This window comes from Rhinolophus sinicus, chromosome 17 (genome assembly GCF_057876585.1).
Source record: "Rhinolophus sinicus isolate RSI-liver-muscle chromosome 17, RSI-T2T, whole genome shotgun sequence".
Taxonomy (NCBI): Eukaryota; Metazoa; Chordata; class Mammalia; order Chiroptera; family Rhinolophidae; genus Rhinolophus; species Rhinolophus sinicus.
The window spans coordinates 49,641,578-49,666,270 of NC_142517.1; the positions used below are offsets into that span (position 1 = coordinate 49,641,578).

At 40.9% G+C, this 24,693-nt stretch overlaps 1 protein-coding gene across 2 annotated transcripts in view; it reads right to left on the bottom strand.

Moving 5' to 3' along the window:
- Window positions 1-18,416: 18,416 nt before the first annotated feature.
- Window positions 18,417-24,693, bottom strand: part of ETV5 (ETS variant transcription factor 5) — a 58,432-nt gene continuing 52,155 nt past the window's right edge. For both annotated transcript variants that reach the window (XM_019735866.3, XM_074329097.2), the window contains exons 12-13: window positions 23,817-23,918; window positions 18,417-20,929 (exon numbers count right to left, since the gene is read on the bottom strand). In XM_019735866.3, the coding sequence (XP_019591425.1) occupies window positions 20,708-20,929; window positions 23,817-23,918 (324 nt within the window). In that variant the 3' untranslated portion in view covers window positions 18,417-20,707. The remainder of the gene's footprint in view (window positions 20,930-23,816; window positions 23,919-24,693) is intronic.

Genomic DNA, 24,693 nt, shown 5'->3' on the forward strand with positions numbered 1-24,693 from the left:
ACCTTCCAGCCTTCCAGTCTTGAGATTCTTTGTATCAAGATAAGCAGAATCTGGACTTGATGCTTTTATGCAGGGAATAGTTCTCAGCTCTGCCTGGAAAATTCCAGGAGGAGGCTTCTTCAGTACATATGTCTGAGAAGAGCTGATTTGTTCTAAAACGAGTAAGTGCGTGGGTTGCTACGCACCATTGCGCCTCAGCTCCCGCCCCTCGCCCCCACTTCTGCCAAGGCCAGCCTGCCTTCAGCCCAGGAACCTCTGCCACCCCTGCTCCTTCCTCCCAGACTCCTTCGGGGGAGGGGATACTCCCTCGGGGGAGGGGATACTCCCTCGGGTCTTGACTTAAGTCCTTTTCTCCTTTCCATGATGACAAAGATCACAGAACACCCATTTTAGAGTGGGCTGTTCTTAGATCATTTAGTCCATGTTTCTCAATCCTAGCTACACTTTAGAATCTCTTGGGGGAGCTTTTAAAACAAACAAGAGTCCTGGGTGCTGCCCTCAGAGATTCTGCGGAGAAGCCCAGGCTTTGGTATTTTTTAGAAAAGCTCCCCCGGTGATTCTAAAGTCCAGCCAAGACTGACAACCAGCCCAGGGTTTTCAGACCACCCCCTACTGAAGACAGATTTTGTCTCTCTTGTTTACCACTGTATCTTCTAATAACACAAGTATTTGTGGAATGAATGCTCAAACGTACCTCTTAGAGCCCTGGGAAGCCACGGAGGCTGGGAAGAGAAGGGCCACTTCCCTGGGCTCCAGACTCCCGTTCTTACTTCAACTGGAGCCCTCACTTTTAGTTGTTAATTTTTTCATGTATACTTCCAGGTAAGATGTGGAAACCTCTCATTCACTGATAAAGTCTGGTTGTTGTAGACAAAAGAACAGAGATTTTTCCTGATGCAGCAAAATCACCTAACAACAAATGTTCTCATGATAAAACCCCAACCAACACATGTTCATTAACAAGTTGAATTTTGTAGCTTAGGAATAATTTAATTGCACATTTATGGAGTTCAATACAACATTATAGTCATTTTTCCTGATAGACTTTATTTTTAGAAACAGTTTTAGGTTTACAGAAAAATTGTGAAGACAGTACAGAGTTCCCATGTATACCCTGCTCCCAGTTTCCCCCTATGATTGGTGTCTTACATTAGTAAGGTACATTTATTACAATTAATGAACCAACTGATACATTATCATTAACTAAAGTTCATATTTGTTCATGTTTCCTTAGTTTTTACCTAATGTCCTTTTTCTGTTTCAGGATCCTATCCAGGATATCACATTACATTTAGTTGTCATGTATCCTTACATTCTTCTTGGTTGTGACAGTTTCTCAATGTCGTGCGGGAGACCCTGCTCGCTGCGCCATTTGTCGGGCGGGGCGGCCTGCGGGGTCTCTGGTCCCGCTCCCCACATAAGAACGCAGGATACGGTGAGGCCAACAAGGAACACCCACGGAGCCATAGGTAGGGGAGCCATACCACCACGGTCTCACTGGAGGCTGGGGCCACCGGACGCCGACCTGCCGTCTGCTTTTCCGCCAACTGACCGACCGACGACTCTTCTCCACTCTCTCCTCTGTTCCTCTCTCTCGGCTCTCCTCTTCCGCTCTCCTCGGCCCTCCTCTTCCGCTCTCCTCGGCAGTCCTCCGTAGTCGCAGCAGTTATACCAGCGGCCAATTGGCCAACCGGCCACAGCCGACGGCCAATCACCACCCGAGCCAGCACCCCTTCACGTGAGGCCGAGAGCCTGTAAACTACTCTCTGGGGCTCTGTCCCCACACTCAAACTTTCATTTAATTGAAGACTTTGACTACTTTTGAGGAACACTGGTCAGGTTTTATAAAATGCCCTTGTATTGAAATTTGTCTGTTTTTCTCATGGTTAGATCGGGGTTATGGATTTTTGAGAGGAAGGCCACAGAGGTAAAGTGTCATTTTTATCCCATCATATCCAGGGTATGTACTATCTACATGACTTATCACTGTTGACGTTGACCTTGATCGCCTGGCTGAGGTAGTGTTTGTCAGGTTTCTCCACTGTACACGTACTGTTCCCACCCCACTCTTTCTCTACTGTAGTCTTTGGAAAGAAATCACAGTGTGTAGCCCACGCATAAGGGATGGGGAGTTATGTAAGCCTCCTTGAGGGGGCAGCATCTACATAAATTATTTGCAATTATTCTACTTGGGAGTTTATTCTTTCTTTCTCTTATTTAATCATTTATTTATACACGTATGGACTCTTGGCACTTACTTTATACTTTGGGTTATAATCGAATACTTCTTTATTTTGTTGCTCAGATTGTCCCAGCTTCGGCCATTGGGAGCTCTCTCAGTTAGTTCCCGTGATCATAAGTTTTTTTTAGCACTTCCTTACTTTCTGGCACTGCAACACGCTACAAACCCATCATGCATATTTCCTGCCCCAAATTATAGCCATTTAAAATTTTATTTGAATCGTCCTTGTGTGTTCCTTAATTTCAGATTAATATACATATTTTTCTCAGAATAATTGAATAATTTAAAAAGTATTAGAGAACTAACTGTCAGGCAGTTAGGGATTTTGTGATGTTGGTCATCTTTTAAAATTTGTATTTTGCTGATTTCTTACTTTTTAAAGGTTTTATTAAAATATAGCTAACATACAATATTATATGAGTTTCAGGGATACACCATAGTTATTCAACATTTATATACCTAAGGAAGTGATCACCATGATAAGTCCAGCAACCGCCTGACACCGTACCACGCTGTCACAATAGTATTGACTGTATTCCCACATGCACATATACACACATATATACTTAGATGTATATATATGAAAATTTGGGGAGGATTTTTCAAATAAATTATAGATGATGTCAATTTTCTCCTTTTTGTGTATTTACTCTTCCTAATTTTTCTATACTTCATATACATTAAATATGTAACAAGAAAAAATGTTTTTAGAAGACTCTGATTTTGAGAAAAATGCTTATTGAAAACCCATAAAACAGTAGTAACCAAAAAGAGTAACCAAAACAGTAACCAAAAAATTGACATCATCTATAATTTATTTTAAAAATGCAAATATTTGGGTATGCATGCATGTGTGTGTATGGGGGGTGTATGTGTGTGTGGATGGTGTATGTATATTAATATTTTAACATGCCGTTGCCTCATACTGAGTAGTCTTTTCCTTAGCATTGTCTCATTTAATTCTCACTACAGTCTTGAGTTAGAGGCCAGGCTGGTATTATTGTGGGTGAGAAAGTGTAAATATTGGCAACTGAAATTTATAGCCTCAGTCTTGCCTCAGTAATTATGTGCACACAGCTGGCAACTGGCTGAGCTGGAAATCACCCACAGGCCTCGACTCTAGGGGCCACAGAATTCTTCTTTCCTATTCCAGAGGTTATCCTGGGGGAGACAAAAAACAAAAACAAAACAAAACAGCCATATTAGTATGCTGGGACTTTTCCCTGATATCATAGCCTTTAAAATTCATACTGTAGAAGACTATTTGATGATATACAAAAAAATTCTTAAGTGAAAAAAGCAAGTTACAATAGTATGATCCCATTTTAGTAAAAAATAAAACGTTTGCATAAACGTGAAAAAATCTGAACTAGGATATATTGTGAAGTGCGAAAAGTTAGATGCAGTATATGTGATATGCTACCTTTTGTAGTAAGAAAGGCGTAAAATAAGAATTTATGTTTTTACGTGTATTTGCATGAGGAACCCTGGAAGGATACACAAACAACCAAGAAGAGTTCGCCTAAGAAGGTGGGAAACATGATAGATGGGGGTCGAGTGGGGAGAACATGTCTCAAGGAATATCTTCTTAATACCATTTTGATTTTGAAACATTCAAAAAACTAAAATTAAAAATTTAAAAATCTAGTAGGCATACTAAAATGCTTATTTTGGGGTGTTGGAGAACTGTAATATTTATTTCCTGGTTTTGGTGCATGTGTATTTTCTCTGCGTTTTACATGTGGAAGAAAATAATTTATTTTAAAACTTCTTTTCTAAACTTATTAAAGTGTACCCATGGTTGAAAAGAGGGTTGAATGAGATTTCTAAAGAATTTTGGGGAAAAGGCATATTGTAGGCTACTGTAAATGTGAACCCTTTTTTGACCTGAAACTGTTTATTATATCCGGTTGCCAGACTGCAAAAGTACCTTGTGGACCTGGTTTCCACTGTAAGAAAAGTAGTCTCCAGAATACCCTCTAGAATTGCATTCACGATGCTGCTTTGGCTAAAAGATGAAATACAGATTTCCCACTACACAACCAGTCTTTCCCACCCTCCACTCCAAATGTTGAATCAGATAATGCTTTAAAAAGAATTCTACTTTCAGGGAAATGGAAAAAGTCTGGTCTAAAGATATTCTCTGGGCCTTTAGCATTTTTGACTGATTGTGAATTTAATATATTTTTAACTCAATTCAAGTGCTCTTCTCTCAAGAGACTGCTCCTCTGTTTCTCATCTGTGCTGCTGGGTTGTAGTCAGTGAAGTTTGGCTGGGTGTTTGTTGACACATTTTCTGGGCAAGGCTATTTGAGAAATACTGACATTTCCCCTAACTTCCTTTTTAGGCACCAACCCAGTTTGTCTCCCCATCCTTGTTGGGGCTCCAGCCTTTCTTGGAAGAAAAGAATCCGCTTTACACTTCACAGTCACTTTAAGACTTTTTTCTTTCTTTCCTTCTCCACACTTGTCTCTGTTCCATAGCCTGGACCTCTGCCCAGTCAGCTTCCGAGCTATGCTGTCTCCCTAAGCACAGTCCTCTGCTCTCAAATTTGGAAGGGACTTCAGAGGTCTTTTTAGTTTGCAAACCAGGAATCTCCTCTACCACGTCTTTGCCAGTCGTCCAATGTCTTCTTAAACACTCATGGTGACAGTGAGCTCACTACCTTTAAACTAGTTAACCATCCATTGTTGGTGTTAGCTGTTTCCTGAGGAAGCTAAGAGCAAGTGTGTAATCCTCTTGCTCGCTCTTTAGTTAATTTCTGATCCAAGTGGAAAGAGTGGCCTGAGAGAAGGAGGATGGGGAAGAGAGGAGATCATTGGACCAAAGGGAGCCAGTCCAAGACTGGCATTTGCTCCTAAGGCAATGGGAGGTGGGTGCTAAAAAGAGCTCTAGATTTGGCCTCAGTAGGCAGGGCTTTGCCCCAACTCCATCTTTCAATTACTGACCCAGTTATCTGGGGGCAAGTCAGTTGTACTCTGAATCTAGTTTCTCTTATTTATAAAATTGGGGTTGTAATAACTACTTCATAGGGCTAATGGGAGGACTGAATGAAATAACGCAGGTGAAAATGTTTTGTAACCCTAGAGTTTTACAAATGAGAGCATAGTTATCATCTAAGATGCTATCTAGCTTAGTAACCAGCCCAGCCCAAGGAGCTTACAAAACGGAGGGTTTTGAGATTACTGCACCTGTGTGTCATTCGCAGAATCAGCTCGTGACCGCTGTTGGCTTTCTCCTAGGGGCCAACCACATGTGGTGATAGAATCTGGGCAAGTCCAAGGCTGAAGGATGTGGGTTCCCATCTGGTATAAAACACTCATTTTTAAGATGAATGAGAAGAATTGGTGACTTGCCCACCATTAGGTGGGCTGGACCATGACCCCAGAAGCCTGATTTCTAGGCCTGGCTCCTGTAAGGTTTCCTGACAAAGGTGCAGTTGGTATTTTAGACAGTACAATCTTCATTGTGCAGAATTTCCCGGATCACTGTAGCAAGTGTAACATCTCTGCTCTCCATCCACTAAATGGCAATAGTATCCCTTTGTCTTACGATGACCAAAAAGGCTCCCACACATCTGCTATTGCTTCCAGGGGACAGTATCTCCCCCAGTTGACACCCACTAGAAACTTCAGTGTTGGGTCCTAAAAAGCAGAAAGAGTGTTGGATCAGGTGTTAGAAAATAATGTTTGCTTTTAACTAGCTCTGTAATCTAAAGAAAATACTTCTGTGCGTCTAGGTCATAGTTTCCCCATCTACGAAAGGAGGGAGCAAGTCCAGAGGACGTCTGAGGTTTCCTACGTACCTCTGCCCTCCAGACCTCCCTCTGGCCTGCCTGCATCTGAAATGCCTCTAGCAATGAGCCTTCATATTAGGTCTTGATATGATGGGTGATTTGTATTCTTTTATACATACCTTTCCATATTTACCAAATTTTCTACATTGAACATGTATTGTTTTATAGTTATAAGCACCTCCTTTTTTTATTTTTTAACTTTTATTGGGGAATACTGGGGAACAGTGTGTTTCTCCAGGGCTCATCAGCTCCAGGTCACTCTCCTTCAATCTAGTTGTGGAGGGCACAGCTCAGCTCCAAGTCCAGTCGCCGTTTTCAATCTTAATTGCAGGGAGCGCAGCCCACCATCCCATGCGGGAATTGAACCAGCAACCTTGTTGAGAGCTCTCGCTCTAACCAAATAAGCCATCCGGCCGCCCCTCTGGAAGCTCAGCGGCAGCTTGTTGTCTTCAATCTAGTTGTGGAGGGAGCAGCTCACTGGCCCATGTGGGAATCAAACCGGCAACCTTGTTGTTCAGAGCTCGCACTCTAACCTACTGAGCCATCGACCACCCCAAGCATCTCCTTATTTTTTTGATTCTCTCTCATTCTTGTACTCTCTCTCCCCACCCCTTCCTCCCGTCCCCGCCTCCCTGCCATTCTTCATCTTCTACCCTTTACTGGCATCTTTCCATAGTCATTTAAGTATGCTCAGGTTTCTCTCACTAATAAAACCAAAAAAAACCCAAACCTTTGGCCAACTTGTCTCTCCTTCCTCATTACAATCAAAGCAGTTCAAGCAATTACAAGAATAGTGTAATTTCCACCCAGATTTCCCAAATGTTTACATTTTACATTTGCGTGTGCTCCCTCTAATTTAATAAATACATATATTTTGTATTTTATTATTTTTCTCTTTATTTATTCATTGTCTTTATTTATTCTTATTCTATCTTTCTGTTTTCTGACACATTGACTTATTCTTTTTCTTTTTTTCCCTACTCTCCTATAGTTTATTGTATTGTTCTTTTTCTAATTTTGGAGCCAGATGCTTAATTAAGTTTTTCTCTTCTTCTTTATCAGTATAAATAAAGATATGAAATTTCCTCCGAACGTTGTTTTAACTCTGATCCATAGGTTTTGATATGTTGTTCATTATTATTGTTTCTAGGTTGACTACAAAACTTTTGTTATTATTCTCCCTTAAACCCAAGAAAAGTTTGAGACAGAATTTTAGAATTCTTTTTATTTTCTGAAAGTGGAAAGTTCCTTTCATTTTCTGATTTTCTTATTTTTACTGGTTTTATTGTACATTGGTCTGAGAATGCCTTCTTATGGCCTAATACATGTTCAAGTTTTGTGACTGTTTCATGGGCCGTTGCGGGGGAAGGAATGTACTTTTATTTCAGGATACAGAGTTGAAATTTTATCTATCAGAACTTCCTTATTAATAATTATATATATGTAATCTCTTATTTATCATTGCTTAGCTATCATTGTTTATCCACTTGACCTGTCACAGACTAAGAGAGGTGAATTAAAGTCTCCTACTACCGTGTTTCCCCGAAAATAAGACTTAGCCAGACCATCAGCTCTAACACATCTTATGGAGCAAAAATTAATATAAAACCCAGTATTATATAATATAAGACCCGGTCTTATATTATATTAAAATAAGACCGGGTCTTATATTAATTTTGGGTCCAAAAGATGCATTAGAACTGATGGTCTGGCTAGGTCTTATTTTCAGGGAAACACAGTAATGTGTTTGGGTCTCTTTCTTCTTGTATCTTTTATAAAAAATTTATGCTATATGATGGTCATTGTTACATTACGTGGTGTATAGATTTTCATAACTGTTATATCTTCATTGCATGTCTTCCTTATCTCATTCAGTACGGTAATTTGATGTACAAAAGCTTTTAAGGTTTTAGGTAGTCAAATTTTATCAATATTATCCTTTACAGTTTCTGTGTTTTGTATCAGGCTTCCAGAGGCTATCTTTACTTCCAGCTTTTAAAATTATTCAGTCATGCTTCCTTCAGTACTTTTGTGGTTTTGTTTTTTACATAAAAAATTTTAAATCATCTGGAATTTATTTTAATGTAAAGAACGAGTAGGTGCCCAGCTTCACTCCCCACGCCCCAAACTTGGTCTTCTCAGATGGCTTATCAGATGTCTAAACATCTTTATTGAATAATCAGTTACAGGAGACATCTGTTGTTTTTGCCTCCTGCCCATAATCCTTTGCTCTTCTTTTAATAACAGTCCCTCTATTTTCATTGGGGAGCCACCTCTTAGTCCATATGGTTTGTTTGGAACTGACACTAGCTCCTGCTTCAGGGTTGGGCATATAAATAAACCTTGGTTGTCATCTCCCTGGCCATAGTCATTGGTTCAGGGATGGGGCATGACCCAAGCTAAGACAATCAGAGTCAGAAGACTCAGCTCTAAGACTTTTATTGGTATTATTTCAAAAGAGATAGTCTTTTTTCTGTTGATCTTGAAACTATGAAAGTGTAAGCCTGGGATTCCAGGGACCACCACCATGTGTAGCCCAAGGATGAAACGAGCGCAGTGAATAGCAGAGCATTGCGTGATGGAAAGAGATGAGGCATCTGCTAAATCTGAGTCTCTAGATCCAGCTAGGTCTTCTCTCTCTCTCTCTCTCTCTCTCTCTCTCTCTCTCTCTCTCTCTCTCTCTCTCTCCCTCTCTCTCTCTCTCTCTCTCTCTCCAGCTATATATATGTATGGAGAGAAAGAGAGATAGTTGGGGTTTTCACTTGCTATCAAAAGACCCCTAACAAAAAAAGAAAAATTCACTGACTTGCAATAATAAAATTATATGGAAAATTCTGATATGAACTTAGTCCTCTAATCTGTTCCATTGATCTATTTATCCATTCCAAGTGTCATAAACTAGAGACACTTGGTTTTTCAATGTCTTGTTTAGTTAGCTCAATGTTTAAAAACATTTTGAATTTGAATGTTGCTGTGAGTGTTGGCTGGTAATGGTTCTTAGCTAACCCCCTCTTCAGAGAATTGCTGTTGCCCAAACGGGAGCCCTCCCATGTGTAAGGGAGGTTATGCCCCCTGACCACCCCAGACTCTGACTGACTCTTGTGGGATTAAAAAGGCCAGTCCTCTTTTCTCAAATTGGGACTGAGTTCTAGCTGTCACTCACTGGAAGGAATGGCCTTTCTAACAACTGAAGTAATGCAGATTAAAGGTATTGATTCTTTTAAATGTATCTGCAAAGTTTTCTGCATCAACTCACCTTTTTTTTTTTTTAATTAAAGTTTATCGGGGTGACAATTGTTAGTAAAACTCACCTTTTAAAATATACCAAAAAATCAACATTGGGCAACGACCAACATGTACATTTATTTATCCAGGCAAGATCATCAGAGGACAATAAAACCATTGGGTGAAATTCAGTTGGGGAACAGCTTACTTATTAGTTATATGGGGGGAAAGTACTTTTATAATTGAAAGAACTGGCATCACCACCCTAACCAAGTGATCAAACTAATCATCAGGAATATTGGGTAAAGCTAACATCATGTGCCTCTTGAAATGATGTGAGAGGAAGTACACAATAACACAAGTCATATTCCTGCCAAAAATGTTAACCTGAATCCAATCATAAGAAAATATCAGACAAATGCAGCTTGTGAGACATTCTACTAGGCAGACTCAGAGAATTTGCATTTAGGAGCTTGCACTTTATATACTTTTCATTAAAAAGTACATATATAGATAGGATAGATGAATTTAAGTGAAGTGTAACCATGTGTTCATTAAATTATTTTCAACTTTTCATAGATTTGGAATTTTAAAAAATCTGCAAATGAAATAAACTATCCTTCATACAAGCACGCAAAATATATACTATATTAAAATCTCACATGCTTTCAGACTTGTGCATTGTTCAATAAAATAGTTCAAACTTATTTTGTCAAATTATATTATGAAATGTGCGTTATAATTATAGTCAATACTCATCTTATTTCAGCTTATAATAAGATTTTCCAGTTCCTATTAACAAAAAATAAAATTATATGCTAGCTGCCAGACCAATTAGCTTTAGCAGTATATACCTTTCTTTTTCATTAAATACATGGGAAATTTAATCATAATGTCTAATGAAGTTAATGGAGCTATTTTTGCCTTTTAAATACAATATTCCCAAAAGCTGTCCACCAGAGTTCAATACCCACATGGACACACATTTACTGAAGGAGAACCTCTCCTTCAGTAATACTCATCACATTAATAATCATAGATAACTTTAGCCACACATCACACTGGATAATTATAAAATAACGAGGACTATCATTATCCTCTTGTTTTGGCAACTTGAATATGATTAATTATATTATATATTAGATCTGCGTCAGTTTTATCTTGACCTGACTGCTTTTAGTAATTGTTCTTACATTATATGCTACAAAATGTATTACTTCAACTTGTTTTATATTTTTCTTTCAATGTTATACTAAAATATTTGAATTGAAAAATAACATCAAGCTCTTTCTGATAGAAAGGAAATGGTAATCTGATTAGGCTGATTGGTTTGATGATGAGGCCCAGCTTTGCCAAAAATGTGTTAGTCAACGTTTTTCAGAATGTTTATTATTGAATGATATAAATGGAACCTCTGAAGTTTTGATGAAATAGAGTTAAAAGCGTGTGATAAAACAAAGGCTTTTAAAGGGAAAGACTGAGTGACGTGGCAGACACTTTAAGGGGCCCTGATGATCTTGCGTCCGGGTATTCTGGCCTTTGTGTGATCTCCTCCCCTGACTGTGGGTGGGACCAAGGACTTGCTTCTAACTAAGAGAATATGGCAAAGATGATGAGATGGATGTAATTATGTCAATGTGATTAAATCACATACGATTGTAGCACCAGTTTTGTTTGGAGAGACTCTTTCCCTCGTTGGCTTTGAAGGAGCAAGTGGCCATGTTGGGAAGACCTTCGTGTGTCCAGGAGCTGAGGGGGCCTCCAGCTGGCAGACAGCAAGCTGCCAACTGAATGCTGCCAACAACCACGTGAATGCAGAAGTGAATCCTGTCCCAGTTGTGCCCCAGATGAGACTGCTGTCCCAGCTGACAACTTGAGGGATTGCAGCCTTGTGAGACCCTGACGTAGAGGAGCCAGTTAAGTCCTGCCCATACTCTGACACAAAGAAATTGGGAGAAAATAAATGTGTGTTGTTTGGACACACTAAGTGTATGCACTAATATATAACAAATACAAGTGGCAAAGATATGTTGAAAATAATTTTATATTTGAATGCTTTTGGGAACTATCCGGTTATGTACAAATTCAGGTGAAAGAATGACAGGTATAGTGTACAGCAGTGATTCTCAAACTTGAGCACACATCGCAGTTACCTAGAGAGTTTGCTGCTAAAACACAGATTGCTGGTCCCGTCCCAGAGTTTCTCATTCAGTAGGTCTGGGATGAGCCTGAGAACTTTCATTTCTAACAAGTTGCTACATGATACTTGATGCAACTCATACTTTGAGAACCACTGATGTAGAGTCGTTTGGTAGCTAAAACTTGCTAAAATCTTTCTGGTATACTTCTCAAAAATTGAGAAAACAATTAGATTCTAGTGACTGATAAGTTCTACTTTTGTAAGTTAAATCATTTCCAATCCTTTTTTTCCCCCAACAAAATTGAAGGAGGACCTAATAGAGTTATCAATTGATAGATCATTTAAAATAATTTCTAATGAAAGATCACTACGTGAATTTTGGCATGTAACTTGGAAGGACTTTCAAGAATGGAGTGGCATTTTTACTAGAAACACATATACACAACCCCTTCCATTCCTAAGTGCTTGGTTACGTGAACAAGGTATATTACTTAGGGTAGGTTAAACTGCTGTTACAAATAGACTCGAACATAGTTCAAACATATTCTAAGTTTACTTTGAACATGCCGATTAAGACAAAGGTTGCGAGAATCAGGTAGTCTCCTATTGATACAGATACAAATTAATACAGTCTTTTTGGTGGGTCTTTTGCAGTTCATATAAATAGACTTAAAGTGTGCATATCATTTCCCCAGACCATGCATCTTCTAGGATTTATCCTGAGAGTTGTAAATTAATAAAGATGCTCATTCCTGTACTAATTCATTCATTAGACATTTCATTATTATTATTATTATAATAAGGCACAGGCCCCTCTCTAGGGGCAAACCCATTCCAGAGCACCCTGCCCTTCACAAAGAATCATTAGACATTTCTTAATCACTTACTCTGTGTTGGAGATAAAGCAGTTAGCAAAAAAAAAATATAGTCCTGACTTCATGGAACTTACAGTCTATTGGGGAAGACAATCAGCTAAACTTGCAAATAAGTGAATAACTAAGAATTGTTCAAAGTGCTATAAAAAAAAGACAGTGAGTGCTGAAAAAGAGCACTCATATAATAGGAGCTAAGATCATATCTAGGAAAGCCAGGAAATTGAAATTATTCACTTGTTTGCAAGATTAGTTGATTGCCTTCCCTGGGATGGCTTTAAAATTGCGGTTAAATTATGTGTGTGGGTTGAGCTGGTTGGATTTAAGGATGGACTCAGAGGCAGTGTAATATTTCAGGCCCAAGGAACAGTTTGTATCAAGGCTGGGGCAGGAGGGAGCAAGGTCCAGCTGAGACACCAGAAGAAGGCAGGGGCCCTGGAACATATACATAAAGGAGAACGTGATACAAGATGAAGCTGAAGAGATAGGCAAGGACTCACCCTCTAAGGCCAAGTGAAGGATTTGGTTTTATCCCAAGAAATGACTGTAAATATTATTTGGAGGAATAATTATATAAAATAGAATACATAGATTTCAGGTGTTCAGTTCGACAAATGTTGATAAATGTGCATGTAACAATCACCACAACCAAGGTACAGAGCATTGTTATCACTCCAGAACCGCCCTCTACCCCTTCCCAACAAATTCCTGGCCACTCATCTGCTGCTACCACTTTCTGATTTCTATCACCATACTTTGTTCCTTTTTGCTGCCGAGTAGTATTCTTTTGTGCAGATACCACAGCTTGTTTATTTGATCTTCTGTTGATGGACATTTGGGTTGTTTTTGGCGGCAATTGTGAGCAAAGCTTTTATAAATGTTCTTGCAGAGGTCTTTTTGTGAGCATCTGTTTATATCTTTCTCAGGTAAATACTTCAGATTGGAATGGCTAGATCATGGAGTAGATGTATTTACCTTAATAAAGAGCTGCCAAAGAGTTTTCCAAAGTGGTTGCACCATTTTACACTCTCCCACTGTCCTATCCTTGCCAACACTTGATATTGTTAGTCTTTCTAACTTTAGGTTTTCCACAGTTGTCATTGAAAAGTGGGGGAATGACTTGGGCTTTAAAAAAAATTTACTCTCACTACAATATGGAGAAGGGGGTTGGAGTGGATGTGGTGAGACCTGCTACGCAGTGATGGCAAAAATTCAGGTGCAAGATGGGAGTAGATTTGGTTACAGTAGTGATGGTGGAGACAGATTCAAGAGATATTTAGAAGGTAAAATTAATAGGAGTTGGTTGCTGATTGGGAGCATTAAAAAAGGCCCAAATTATTATTTTTCATTTGTTTGATTTAGGGGAATGGAGACCACTTGGCTTGGTTTTGGATATGTATTTGTGATGCCTTAATCTCCAGCAAAGGGGACTGCTTTAAATATATCACCTATGTACTTTGGAATAGCATGCAGTCAGGTATTGTAGGAGAGTATTTTTGATATGGAAAGATGTTCAAACGTTTAAAAAATAAGTTACAAAACTACGTATGATATGTAATATGACCACATTTTTATATTTAAAATAACAGTATGGAGAAAAGCCATCTGGAAAGATGTTAACTGTGATCTCTAGGTTGAGTTTTCAGAATAGTTTTAAAATTTGGGCTACGTTTTTTTCTTTCTTTCTTTCTCTTTTTTCCTACAAAGAACATATGCTAATTGTGTAATATGAAAAAAGTTATTTAAAAAAACACGTAACATTTCAAAAAAAGAAATTAAAGAGCACAAAACAAGAATAGAGTCCCACAGGGACAGGAAAGGGGGTGGGAACAGCACCCTAATCTCTCCTCCTTTATCCTCAAAAGACTCACCCTATACTTTCTGGGCAGGATAGCTTCCAGATTTTGAGAACAGGAGAATGGAAGGGCCGGTGAGAGAAGCTGGGCTGAACTCAAACCCAGGATTGTGGAACTATGGGGCATTCTCTGATCCCTGCTTCCAACTGAGAGCAAACTCAAAACTCTTTTGGATTCCAGATGTAGCGATCAGTTCTGTTCTCCTCCATGGAAATGGCTCGTGCACGTAATCCATGACTCCATGTTGCTAATTCAGCCCCAGTCGTCACCCTACTTGACACATCAGAAGCATCAGTCATAGTTGATCTCTCCTTTGTCCTGGAAATATCTTCCTGGTTTTCCCTACTTCACTGGCCACTCTTTTTCAGTCTCCTCTAATGGTTCTTCACCATCTCCCCGACCTCTTAATCTTGGCGTGCCTTGGGACTCAGTCCTGGGAATTTATTTTAAATCTACATTTCCTTAGTGATCTCATCCAGTCTCAGCTGTAAATACCGTCTTACACACTGACGCCTCCTAATTTCTATCTCCAGCCTGGATCTCTCCCCTGAACTCCAGACTTGTATATTCAAATTGACGTTCTCATTTGGATTTATAATGGGCATCTCAAAGTTAACATGTCCCAAATTGAATGCCTGTTCTTCCCCAACTCCCATCCCTCGTTTTTCCTCTTCGGTCTTTTCTGGCTCAATAAATGGCAAATCTAACACTTCCTTGTGCTCAGGCCAAAACTCTTGGAGCCCTAACTCACTCCTTTCTTTCTACGCATCCAAAACCTGTTGGCTCTACCTTAAAAAGACATCCAGATTATGACCTCCTTATGCTTTAGTTCAAGCCACCATCTCACCTCCCCTGGATTACTGCAATAGCCTACTACTTGGCCTGGCTCCCCTCCTTGCTCCCCTCCAATCTATTTTCAGCCCGGCAGCCAGAGTGGTCTTTTAAACTATAAATCAGATTATGTCACTTCTGCTCAAAATCTTTTAACAGATACACATTAACAGAATAAATGCCAAAGTCCTTAAAAAATCGACAGGGTCCTAGATGATAAACCCCAGTTACTTTTCTGACTCGATCTCTTCCTGTGCCCCATCTCACTCCCTCTGATCCTGCGTCACAGGCCTTGCTATTCCATCAATATTCCAGTTGTGTTTCAAGTTTCAGGGCCTTGCTCTTGCTCTTTCCTCCGCCTACATGCTATTCCTTCAGATAGCCATCTGCCTATTTTTTTCAAATCTATGCTCAACTCTAGGTCTTTTCTGACCTCCCTATTTCAAATTGCATCCCTCATTCCCACCATTCACTAATTCCCTTCCTTGCTTTTTCTCCATAGTACTTAATGCCATCTAATAAATGCTATCATTTGTTTCATTTGATTTTTGCACCCTCCCCCAAATGCAAGATCCTTGAGGTCAGAGATTTATATCTTTTTTCCCTTCCACTAATCCTAGAGCAGTAACTGGCATAGTATAGACACTATTTATTGGGTAATACCCCATACGTGATACTTGTATTCTGGTTTCCCATAGACCAATGTTTCCCCCACTAGCCTGTGAGCTGTTCTAGGTGAAGGTGGGTTTCACTGTGTGATGTTCTCCCCCAAAGTGTCTAACGCAGTGTTTTACACACAATAGATGCTTGACATGTTTCATGGATTGATGGATGCAAAAAAATCCTTCACCTTGAATAAGAAGAGAAGGAAACAAGGTCATCCAAGAGAGCCCTGCTAATATTAAAGGGAGGTGTAGCAAACACCATGCCTTCCCACCACCGCTCCCCTCTTCCCCCCCATCCCCTCAGCGCACTTAGTTAATGCATCTCTAATAGCTTCCGGCACACTGATACCTGCACCTACCCTCTTCTTCTCTTCCTGGTAGGAAGTACACTGAGGGGTTAACATTCCTGGGGAAAACCTCAACCAGTAGCAGCAGGAGTTGGCGGGTAAATGCCCCAGCCTCTTCAGCCCCTGGTCAATGTGGTCAGAATAAAACGGTGTTAGTGTTGTTGAACCATGAGCTGGTATGAGCTGGTGAGTAGTGTATTTGAACATTTAAGAGATCACGAACAGGGCTTTATTTGAAAATGCAATCTTAAATCAATTATATTCAGCATCCAGTAGTGCGTGGCATCTAGTAGGTTCTCAGTGCATGCCTGGGAAATGAACAAACAGGCCTTTAATGGTGGGGCCGAGCAATCTTCAAAGCTTGCTTAAAGGTAAGACTGATGTTTTTAACTGCTAACCTTGAGAGCGTGCACACCCACACACATCTTTGAATGTCCAAGGAACTCCTTTCTCCTTTACCTCCTAAGAGATCCGTGCCATCTCAGGATGGCCCCGAGATCATCTAGTTAATCCAATCAACCTTGGAGCTGGGGCCAGAACCCATGTTCTGTCTCCCCGTGTCTAGTTCTTTTTCCACAGTAGCTGCTGTGAACATTCCAAGAAAGTAATTTTGGGAGCTAACAATGGTAAGTATTTTCAGATTCAATTTCAACAAAGTGTTACTATTTAAGAAAGCCTGCCAAAAAGATAATGGGAATGAAAAACTGCTCTGTAAACTGTAAAGTGCTATCCAAAAGTTAGCTATCTGAGGTCACTGCCAAGGTCAACAAACCCCGGCCTGGGTGTAGAGCCAGCTCTTAAATTGGAGAAGCTAAGCAAAGGCTGACCATTCAAGGGACCCCTTCCAAATGGGACAACAGTGTTTGCTGGGATCAAAAGGACACAGTGGCTTATCTGTGTGGCACTCACCACCACCTCCTATTTTAAATATCCCTGTGCCTAATAAAATCAATGCTTACATGTGTTAAAACTGATGGTTTTCTGGCCTTTCCCCCTTTTGCTTGTGTTTCGGAGGCCACACACTGAACTCCAGATACCTGTACCACGGGGCAACAGACTGTCTGTCCGAGGTTTCCAACCGACTGGAAACATGAGTGTTTTTCTTCCACATTCATTTACATTTGTCCCAGCTGCATTAGAATTTAGATTCTGTGCATACTCTGGCTCTCAAAAGCATATTCTTTTGCCCTCACACTACTTCTTTGTCATCGAACAACTGAATAAGCATTGTTTCCCTGGCATGGCTCGTGAAAAGGGACCTCGATGAAGAGTAAACTTCACATTTTCTGGGCTTCCTTATCCTAGCGCCCAGCACTGGAAGGGCGGCCCAGTGTTTGGTGACCTCCAGCATTAGGTTAATGATCTGGGTCTGAGCCCAGGCTGGATAATGAGCCTATAAATAATGGGGCGCTGATTGTCCGAGCCTTATCATGGTGAAGCTGAGAGGCAGAGCTCGCTTTGTCCTGCGCTCCCCTGCCTTCTCCCCAAGCATCTTAATCTGTCCAAGCTAGTGGGTTTATGTGGCAGACATTCATTCCTCACAAGCTCCCATTCAAGCGGCTGTGCACTGATTCAGTCTCAGATGTTTCTACACTTAAGGGCTTGTAAAACAGTCAAAGAAAGATAGTAGATAAACTTACAGAAAGCCTTCTGTTACAGGCTTGAAAAAAGGCTCTTATTTCTCTACTGTAATAGGAGTCCTGAAAAGCCCAAGGTAAGGTACAGAAAAAGGGTGAAATCGGAACACTAAAAGGCATAACGCTGCACACAGCCCTGCAAACTTTGATTTTCCTTCCACACTTTTCCCAAGTGGATATACACCCATGAGAAAGACAGATTTGGAAAAAAGACTTTTACTGCTGTATGGTTAGAAAAAAACAAAACAGGCCAAGACCTTCCTAAGTTTTTGCTGTTGTTGTTTTCAAGGGACCAACTATTTTACTTAAGACCAAAACTTGTTGGGGGAAAATTAAAAAATAAATGGCCTTCTTCAGTTCTCACTGATTTTCAAAGTGTCCATCTCAGGGGCCGAGCTAGAATCATTCTGGAACTCCAACTCGTAGCCTGGCTAGTAATCTTTTCACACAACCAAGGCCCAAACATGAACTACCTGTTAAAAAATAGTTACTAAGTGGTAGGAAGTAGGGGGGCTCAAGGGGATGGGGTGGTCTCAGTTCACCACTGGCTGGAAAAAGGACCTCTCTGCCTCCTACTCCTTTGGATCATTTTCAGCCAGAGCTTAAGAGGTGAGGCCAAAGAGTAGCTATGCCCATTTATTTCCAGGCAACAGTTCCCTACATGACACTCAACTCCATGGTCCATTGGTAAGGCTCAACAGCTGAGAGACAGTGGGAGGGTAAGGGGGAGGAGAAAAAGGTGGCTTCTGCTTGCTTTAAAACTAGATCAGTGAGGGCAAGAAAGAGGCGGGTTTCAGGCACTTGGTAAACTGAAAGCAAACTTCTTTATTGTACACAGTACAGAATAAATGCAGCTTGGCAGGATGCATACGGCCCTGCACAGGGTAAGTATTTCAAATCAACTGGCAGGCTAAAGCCTTTCTGCACTGTAGACTTTCCACACTCTGGAAAAGAAGCAAAACAAAACCAAAAACCAAAACCATCCGGGAGGTGCATGAGTCCAATGGGAATGCAACGGTGATGCCGCCATCTATGTCCTGTGACAGACAGCACAGGCCACGGAGTTACAGCAGGGAGGGGGAGCTCAGGCTACAGAGAGGATTATTTTCATTCTTGCTAAGATAGCATAAATCCATTAAAAAACAAAACAAAAACCCAACAACAACAAAACCAACCCCCAAACCCAAACTAGGATAAGTAAAAAAAGGAAAAACAAATCCTATACAACATTTACAACAAATAAATCTCTAGCCAGCTGGGGATAAAATATGCATCTATGTATAGACTATGTGTAGGTTAGAAAGCTATAAATATGGTTTGAAAAAGAGTCCTTTGATTAGAGTACAATGCTAATTAAGGCCCAAGCTACAGGTTCAATACCTGTGTGGGCTAATTAGCTTCCAATAGAGGAAAACCTTGTGTTTCCGTAGCTATCAAATACACCCTTTATCCCAGTGAACCTCTTCACAAATGGCAGGTCATCAGGGGGGCCATCTGAGACTATGGAGTGCTCCACAATAGAAAAAGAATTCGCAGCCCGTGTCTTACCCTCCCCAAGCCAGCACTGTCCTTCACGTATGAAGACCAGCACAGTTCTTCCCAATGTGCTAAGTGTCCTGGGGAGCAGGCAGCAAGGTACTACCACTTTCTAGTAACTTTTCCTCTACTTTGAACTCAACGTCCACATAGCGTTAGCTGGGTTGTTTAAAACATTTTCAATATAATACAGCAATCAGATAAACTTTTTTTTTTTTTTTAAAGGTGGCAGGGAACTAAAATGCTAGCACTGTTTTACCTGTTGGTGTCACATGTATGTCTCAAACTCTACTGAATCATATGCAGGGTTTAAAGTCCAAGAATTAAAGAAAAAGGGAAACAAAACAAACTGATGAAACAGAAATTGTCATCAGTCATACCTGGGGAAGAATCCCCAGGGTTCCCACCAGGTGACCAGGTTTCAAATGGACATGACATGTATTATGTACATCTGCTTTCCAGAGAGGGCGTGTTAGAGACCATGGGAAGTATACACATAGAATCTAAGCGGGTGTCCAAGCTGCCCTGCACACCTCAACAATGTACAACTCAGGTGCAAAGTTCTGTTGGGCTGTCTGGTGCAGAAAGCACAAAGCAGGCAGTAAAGCGGGCGTGTATACGGCTACGGGGAAGCCCCCACACAGCCCCTTTCAAGCTGCAGCGTCTTCATAAGTTGGCACTGCCCTGTCTAAGGACACAGTGCAGTTACCGAAAGGTTTTTTTTTTTGCTTTAAATACCAAAACTACAAAAATCAGTTTATAAACTGTTTTTCCAAAACAACCACCAAAACAAAACAATCCCCCGAATCAAAGCAAAACAAAATACTGTCAAAAGTGTTAATCACTCTTCTCCTAAAATTAAAGCCATCCGCACACAGCCATGTGACTGGGAAGAGAAAGGGGGCTTGTTCTACTTGGTGACCATATGGCCAGAAGGTTCCAAAGAGTAGCAATGGTTTATTATTTGAGAACCATCAAGTGGGTACCAGCTGTTCTGACTTTCCCCCCTTCTTTCTAGACCAAGGGGAAACATTTCAGATTGAGCTAGATGAGCAATCTGAATTTTAAGATATTTTTAACCCTTCATGGTTTTGAGCCTCCCCCAACTTGGCCTACCTTCTGTCATGTGGGTTTGTGATTTCTTTTTCAGTAAATTGTGCAAATCAGAGCCCTTCTATGTAAAGGTATTTTAGTAGTCCATGATCAATGCAGATTGTCACACACTCTGTCCTGGTTTGTGAGTACTAACCTGAACAAGGTATTGCTTTGCACGTGTCGTCCACGAGAAGAAGGCTCCACTGCAATCTCTTCCCAGAAACCTTGTCAGGATCAAAGCTGAGGCATCAGCCTTTTGGTGGTTTTTCTGCCCCTCCCTGTTCCCACTCCCCAGCAAAGGTATCTGTCTGTAAGGGTGCCAATCCAGAGACAGCTTGGGTTCTCCAGATAATACTCAAAGGGCAAGCTTTAGGAACAGCCAAAAACACAAACAAAACCACTGCCCTCGTTTGCCTGAATGGGAACTGCTAACGCTAGGCTTTGGCTGCTCAGCCACTCAGAAACTTAGTAAGCGAAGCCTTCGGCATAGGGAAGGCCACTGCAGCGATCCATGTCCAGGAGGTACGCAGAGTTGTCTTCAAAGTGGGTCAGTGGCAGGGTATCCTCCTCGCTGAGGTGGCACTCGGACTCTGCTTTCAAGAACGGACGCTGGTTGTCAGGGAAGGCCATGGAGAAAAGGGCATCTGGGTCACACACAAATTTGTAGACGTATCGCTCCCCGGCCACCTAAGCGAGAAAACACCAAATGAGGCCTGGCTGGAACAGGGCATGGTGGGGACCAAAGGAAGAACAATGAGACATTTGTAAGTCACCAAGTTCTCCAGGGACCAAAAGAGGTTCACTAGGAAGTGATTATCCAAATCCTTCAGATTTATTTTAATAAATCTTAGGGACCTGTTACCTGCCAAGTGTTTCTGTTGACAACAGTTCAGCAGTTGAGATATCTGAATTTCAAATTCATACTAGATAGGCTCTTTTAGCAGAAAATACTCACTGTCTTAGAAAGAATGGGTATGCTGAGGCTGGTGCCTGGTGTTATGAGAAGGTGTAAGGATTGAAAGGTACAGTGCTGAAGCCAGGCCACGGTTTCAGTCACCTCCAAAGTTGTACAAGTCTTCACAGTACAGCTTTGTTATTTCTGAAGGGCTAGGAATCTGATCAGAAAGCCTATGTGGAAATTTTAAGTTTGTTCCAAAGCCAAGTGGAATCGCTTCTTGGCTTACCTGCAGTTTTAAATTACTCATTCCATGGTTCTGTTACACTGAGGAACTGGTAACTGCCTTATATGGATTGTATGCATTATAATATTATTAGCACCAACAGGCCTTGATTATCAAAAAGCCTCGTGATGTAGCTGACGAGCAATCTAGGTCACTGGGAACCCATTCTCTGCTGGCTGCTTTGCAAGTACAAGAAGACACATGCCACTGAAAATCAAACCCGACCATCAGCTCTGCTCAGGTAATGCAGAGGGGAGCGGGAAAGTGGCTAAAATGACTGGTGAAATAAACATTTCAGACTCAGAAATTCAAAACGTTGAGTTTAACCCTGCCCTTCAGTTATTCTGTTGTGATTTTAAAATCCTCTTTTTAAGATACTCACAGGTCATATAATGAATATAACAATGATCCCTTACTTTGGGGAGCACATTATTTTTTTCCGGGACGTTTTCACATCTATTACCCCATGAGTTAGAGCGCTGGGATCATCACCTACATTTTTATTGGAAGTACAGGCTTTGGGAGGTGAAGCGACTTTCTTCAAAGCCTACAGCTAAGTACATGGGAGTGTTGGGAGATGAGCCTGTCCGAGCCTCATTCTTGTGCCTTCCTGAACTCTTTGCCTATTTTATTCTCAGAAATAAACTTTTCTACTTCCTTAGAAAACTTAAGAACTAGCCACAGGGACAGCTCATTGCTCTTAGCTCAAGTTACCGTGTCTTGGTTACATTCAGAGTTGGGAAAAGTAAAGGAATATTGGCTCTCCTTCCTAAATTTAATATTCCACCTGATAATATTAACATTTAAGGGAGGAGGGGTTTTAGGGGAAAATTGGAAATGACTGCTAATGGATTCAGGTTTCTTTTTGGGGTGATAAAATGTTCTAAAACTGATTATGGCGATGGTTGCACAACTCTGTGAATACATTAAAAACCACCGAATTATACCTTACAAAAGGGGGGGGGGAGCGGTCATGTAGGAGGTGACACCCATCCTAGAGTATCTATTACCTCTGCCAAGTACTAAAGTTAAACCCTCAGTTCTGCCCCAAAGGAACTCACACTCCTGTGAGTGATGGACACTGACACTAACGGAGGAATTAAAATACAGAGAGAAGGGAAGGGCAGTGATCGAGAGAAGTGCGGGTGCTAACAGAAGCAGAAAACGAGACTATGTACCTCAGCCTGAGGACTTCAGATTCTTGGAGTAAAAAGGTGATTACTGAGACAGGAAACAAGCAGAAGCCTGCCAGGTAATGAAGGTATTAGGAATGTTCTAGTTCTCCAGTAGGATGGTAGTTTAATAGGTGTTTTTTTCATTTTGTAGTTTGGTAACTTATATGAATGTGGTATGTACTCTCTGGTAAATAATCACCATATTCATTAAGAGAAAGATGGCTGTGCTAGTGAAAGTAATCAAGTATGAGTGAGGAAACGGGAGTTAGATGGTGCCCAAACTGGAAACAGCCTTTGATCTTTGTAGGAAGCACTTAAAAGTCGGGACTGTATCCAGAAGACCATCCATGAAAAGCCGTTCAATATTTTTTAAGGTAGTAAGAGGAATATGGGGTCACATTATCACATTATCACCTGCCTATGAGAAAGATCAACCTGGCTTTGTGCGTAGACAAGTTCTCAGCAGCAATAACGATACATTTCTGCCAAGTGCATCTTGGCGGCTACTGCCACGTAGATTGCCTAAACGTGTAAATGCTAGAATTTGGATACAGCATACAATCAGGTGGCTAAGAAAGACCAAGCCACGATTTGCCATTTGCCTATCCATTGGATTTTAAGATTGGGGTCCTCCACCACCTAGCCTAATAAAGACTTTGTACGGTCTTCCTCAAAATACACGTCATCCTTTATTCTGCAATCTGCTACCAAGTGATTCTGCTGCCATTTTACAAACGTTGGGTTTTTAACTTGAGTTCCAGTTTCTACAGGTTCTGAAAGAGAAGATTTTCTTACTCCTCTAACACTTTTGAGAGTATTAAACCAACACATTTGAAGGTCTAGGTGTTCTGCCAATGAAAGACTTCAATGACGCTCTTGTGGGAATGGAAAACTTGAAGTCGATTCCGTCCCGTGCTCCTTTATGGATATAATAGTTGGCCTAAGTGTCATTTTAAGTAAAGCAGAGGAATCTAATTGTCCTACGATGTGTTCCACACACAACCTCTGATTTTCACACATACCCAAGAGCATTAAAGGTGTCTTTTACATCTCATTTGATTCTTAAGTTTGTTTTTCCAAGATTTTTTCCTACCACAGAATCACTTATGAGTCTAAAATCTTCTCCATTCAGCCATTATAAACAGTTTTTACAGAAGCCCTTGCCAATTTTCTTTGAAAGTGGTCAGAGTGATGTAAGTATCTCTCGTAATTGCTCACCTTCTGCATGATGCCCTTCTCATAGTAATAGCGTAGAGAACGGCTGAGCTTGTCATAGTTCATGGCTGGCCGGTTCTTCTGGATACCCCAACGCCGAGCAACCTGCAGAGACATGAAAGCAATAGAAACTCACTCCCTGGGCCTAGTGGCTTTCTCCCAATCTCAGGAGAGCTGGTTCTGTTACCTGACTGCTCTGGTCAGTGCTCCATTTCCTTGACCTGGAAGGAAAAGCATTTAATTCCCTGAAGACCAAACATTCAACAAAGGTGATGATTCAGTTACAAATGCTAAGAGGTGAGACCTAGGGGTGGAAGAATCCTAGTACTGTAAGATTGCAGAGGGCTTGGCTAATGTCCCAGAGGAAGCAGGCTCTCTACTGTTTCTCCACATATGAATTATTGACCAATACCCACAGACCATTAACATGTTGCCATTAAGTGCTATGGTTTTTGTAGCAGTCAATAAGGAATAATTAGAATGGTCATTCCTGAAACATTAGAAACACACTAGTGAGTTGCTAATGGGCCAGCAGAGCAAAAGTTCAATTCTAATAAGATTGGAGAGGGGCTGGGAGATGTTTACTTATTGCAGCTCATGGAGTAAGGAGGAATCAGATCATTTCAGCCTGCTGCCATCCAATCCCCTACTCCCAGCAGACCTGCAGAATGGACATTAAAACATGTAGCAGCATTATCCACTTAATGAAAAATTAACAGGGTTTCCCAAATAGTTCTGAAGTGCATTATACCCACCCAGTCCACCTGAGGTGCAGTGATGGGAGCATGGAATTGGAGCTTCGGGTGAAGAAACCTTATAGACAGAAAACGTCCTAGGACAGTTTACCCAATTATCAAGACAGCCATGCCATTTCTGTTCT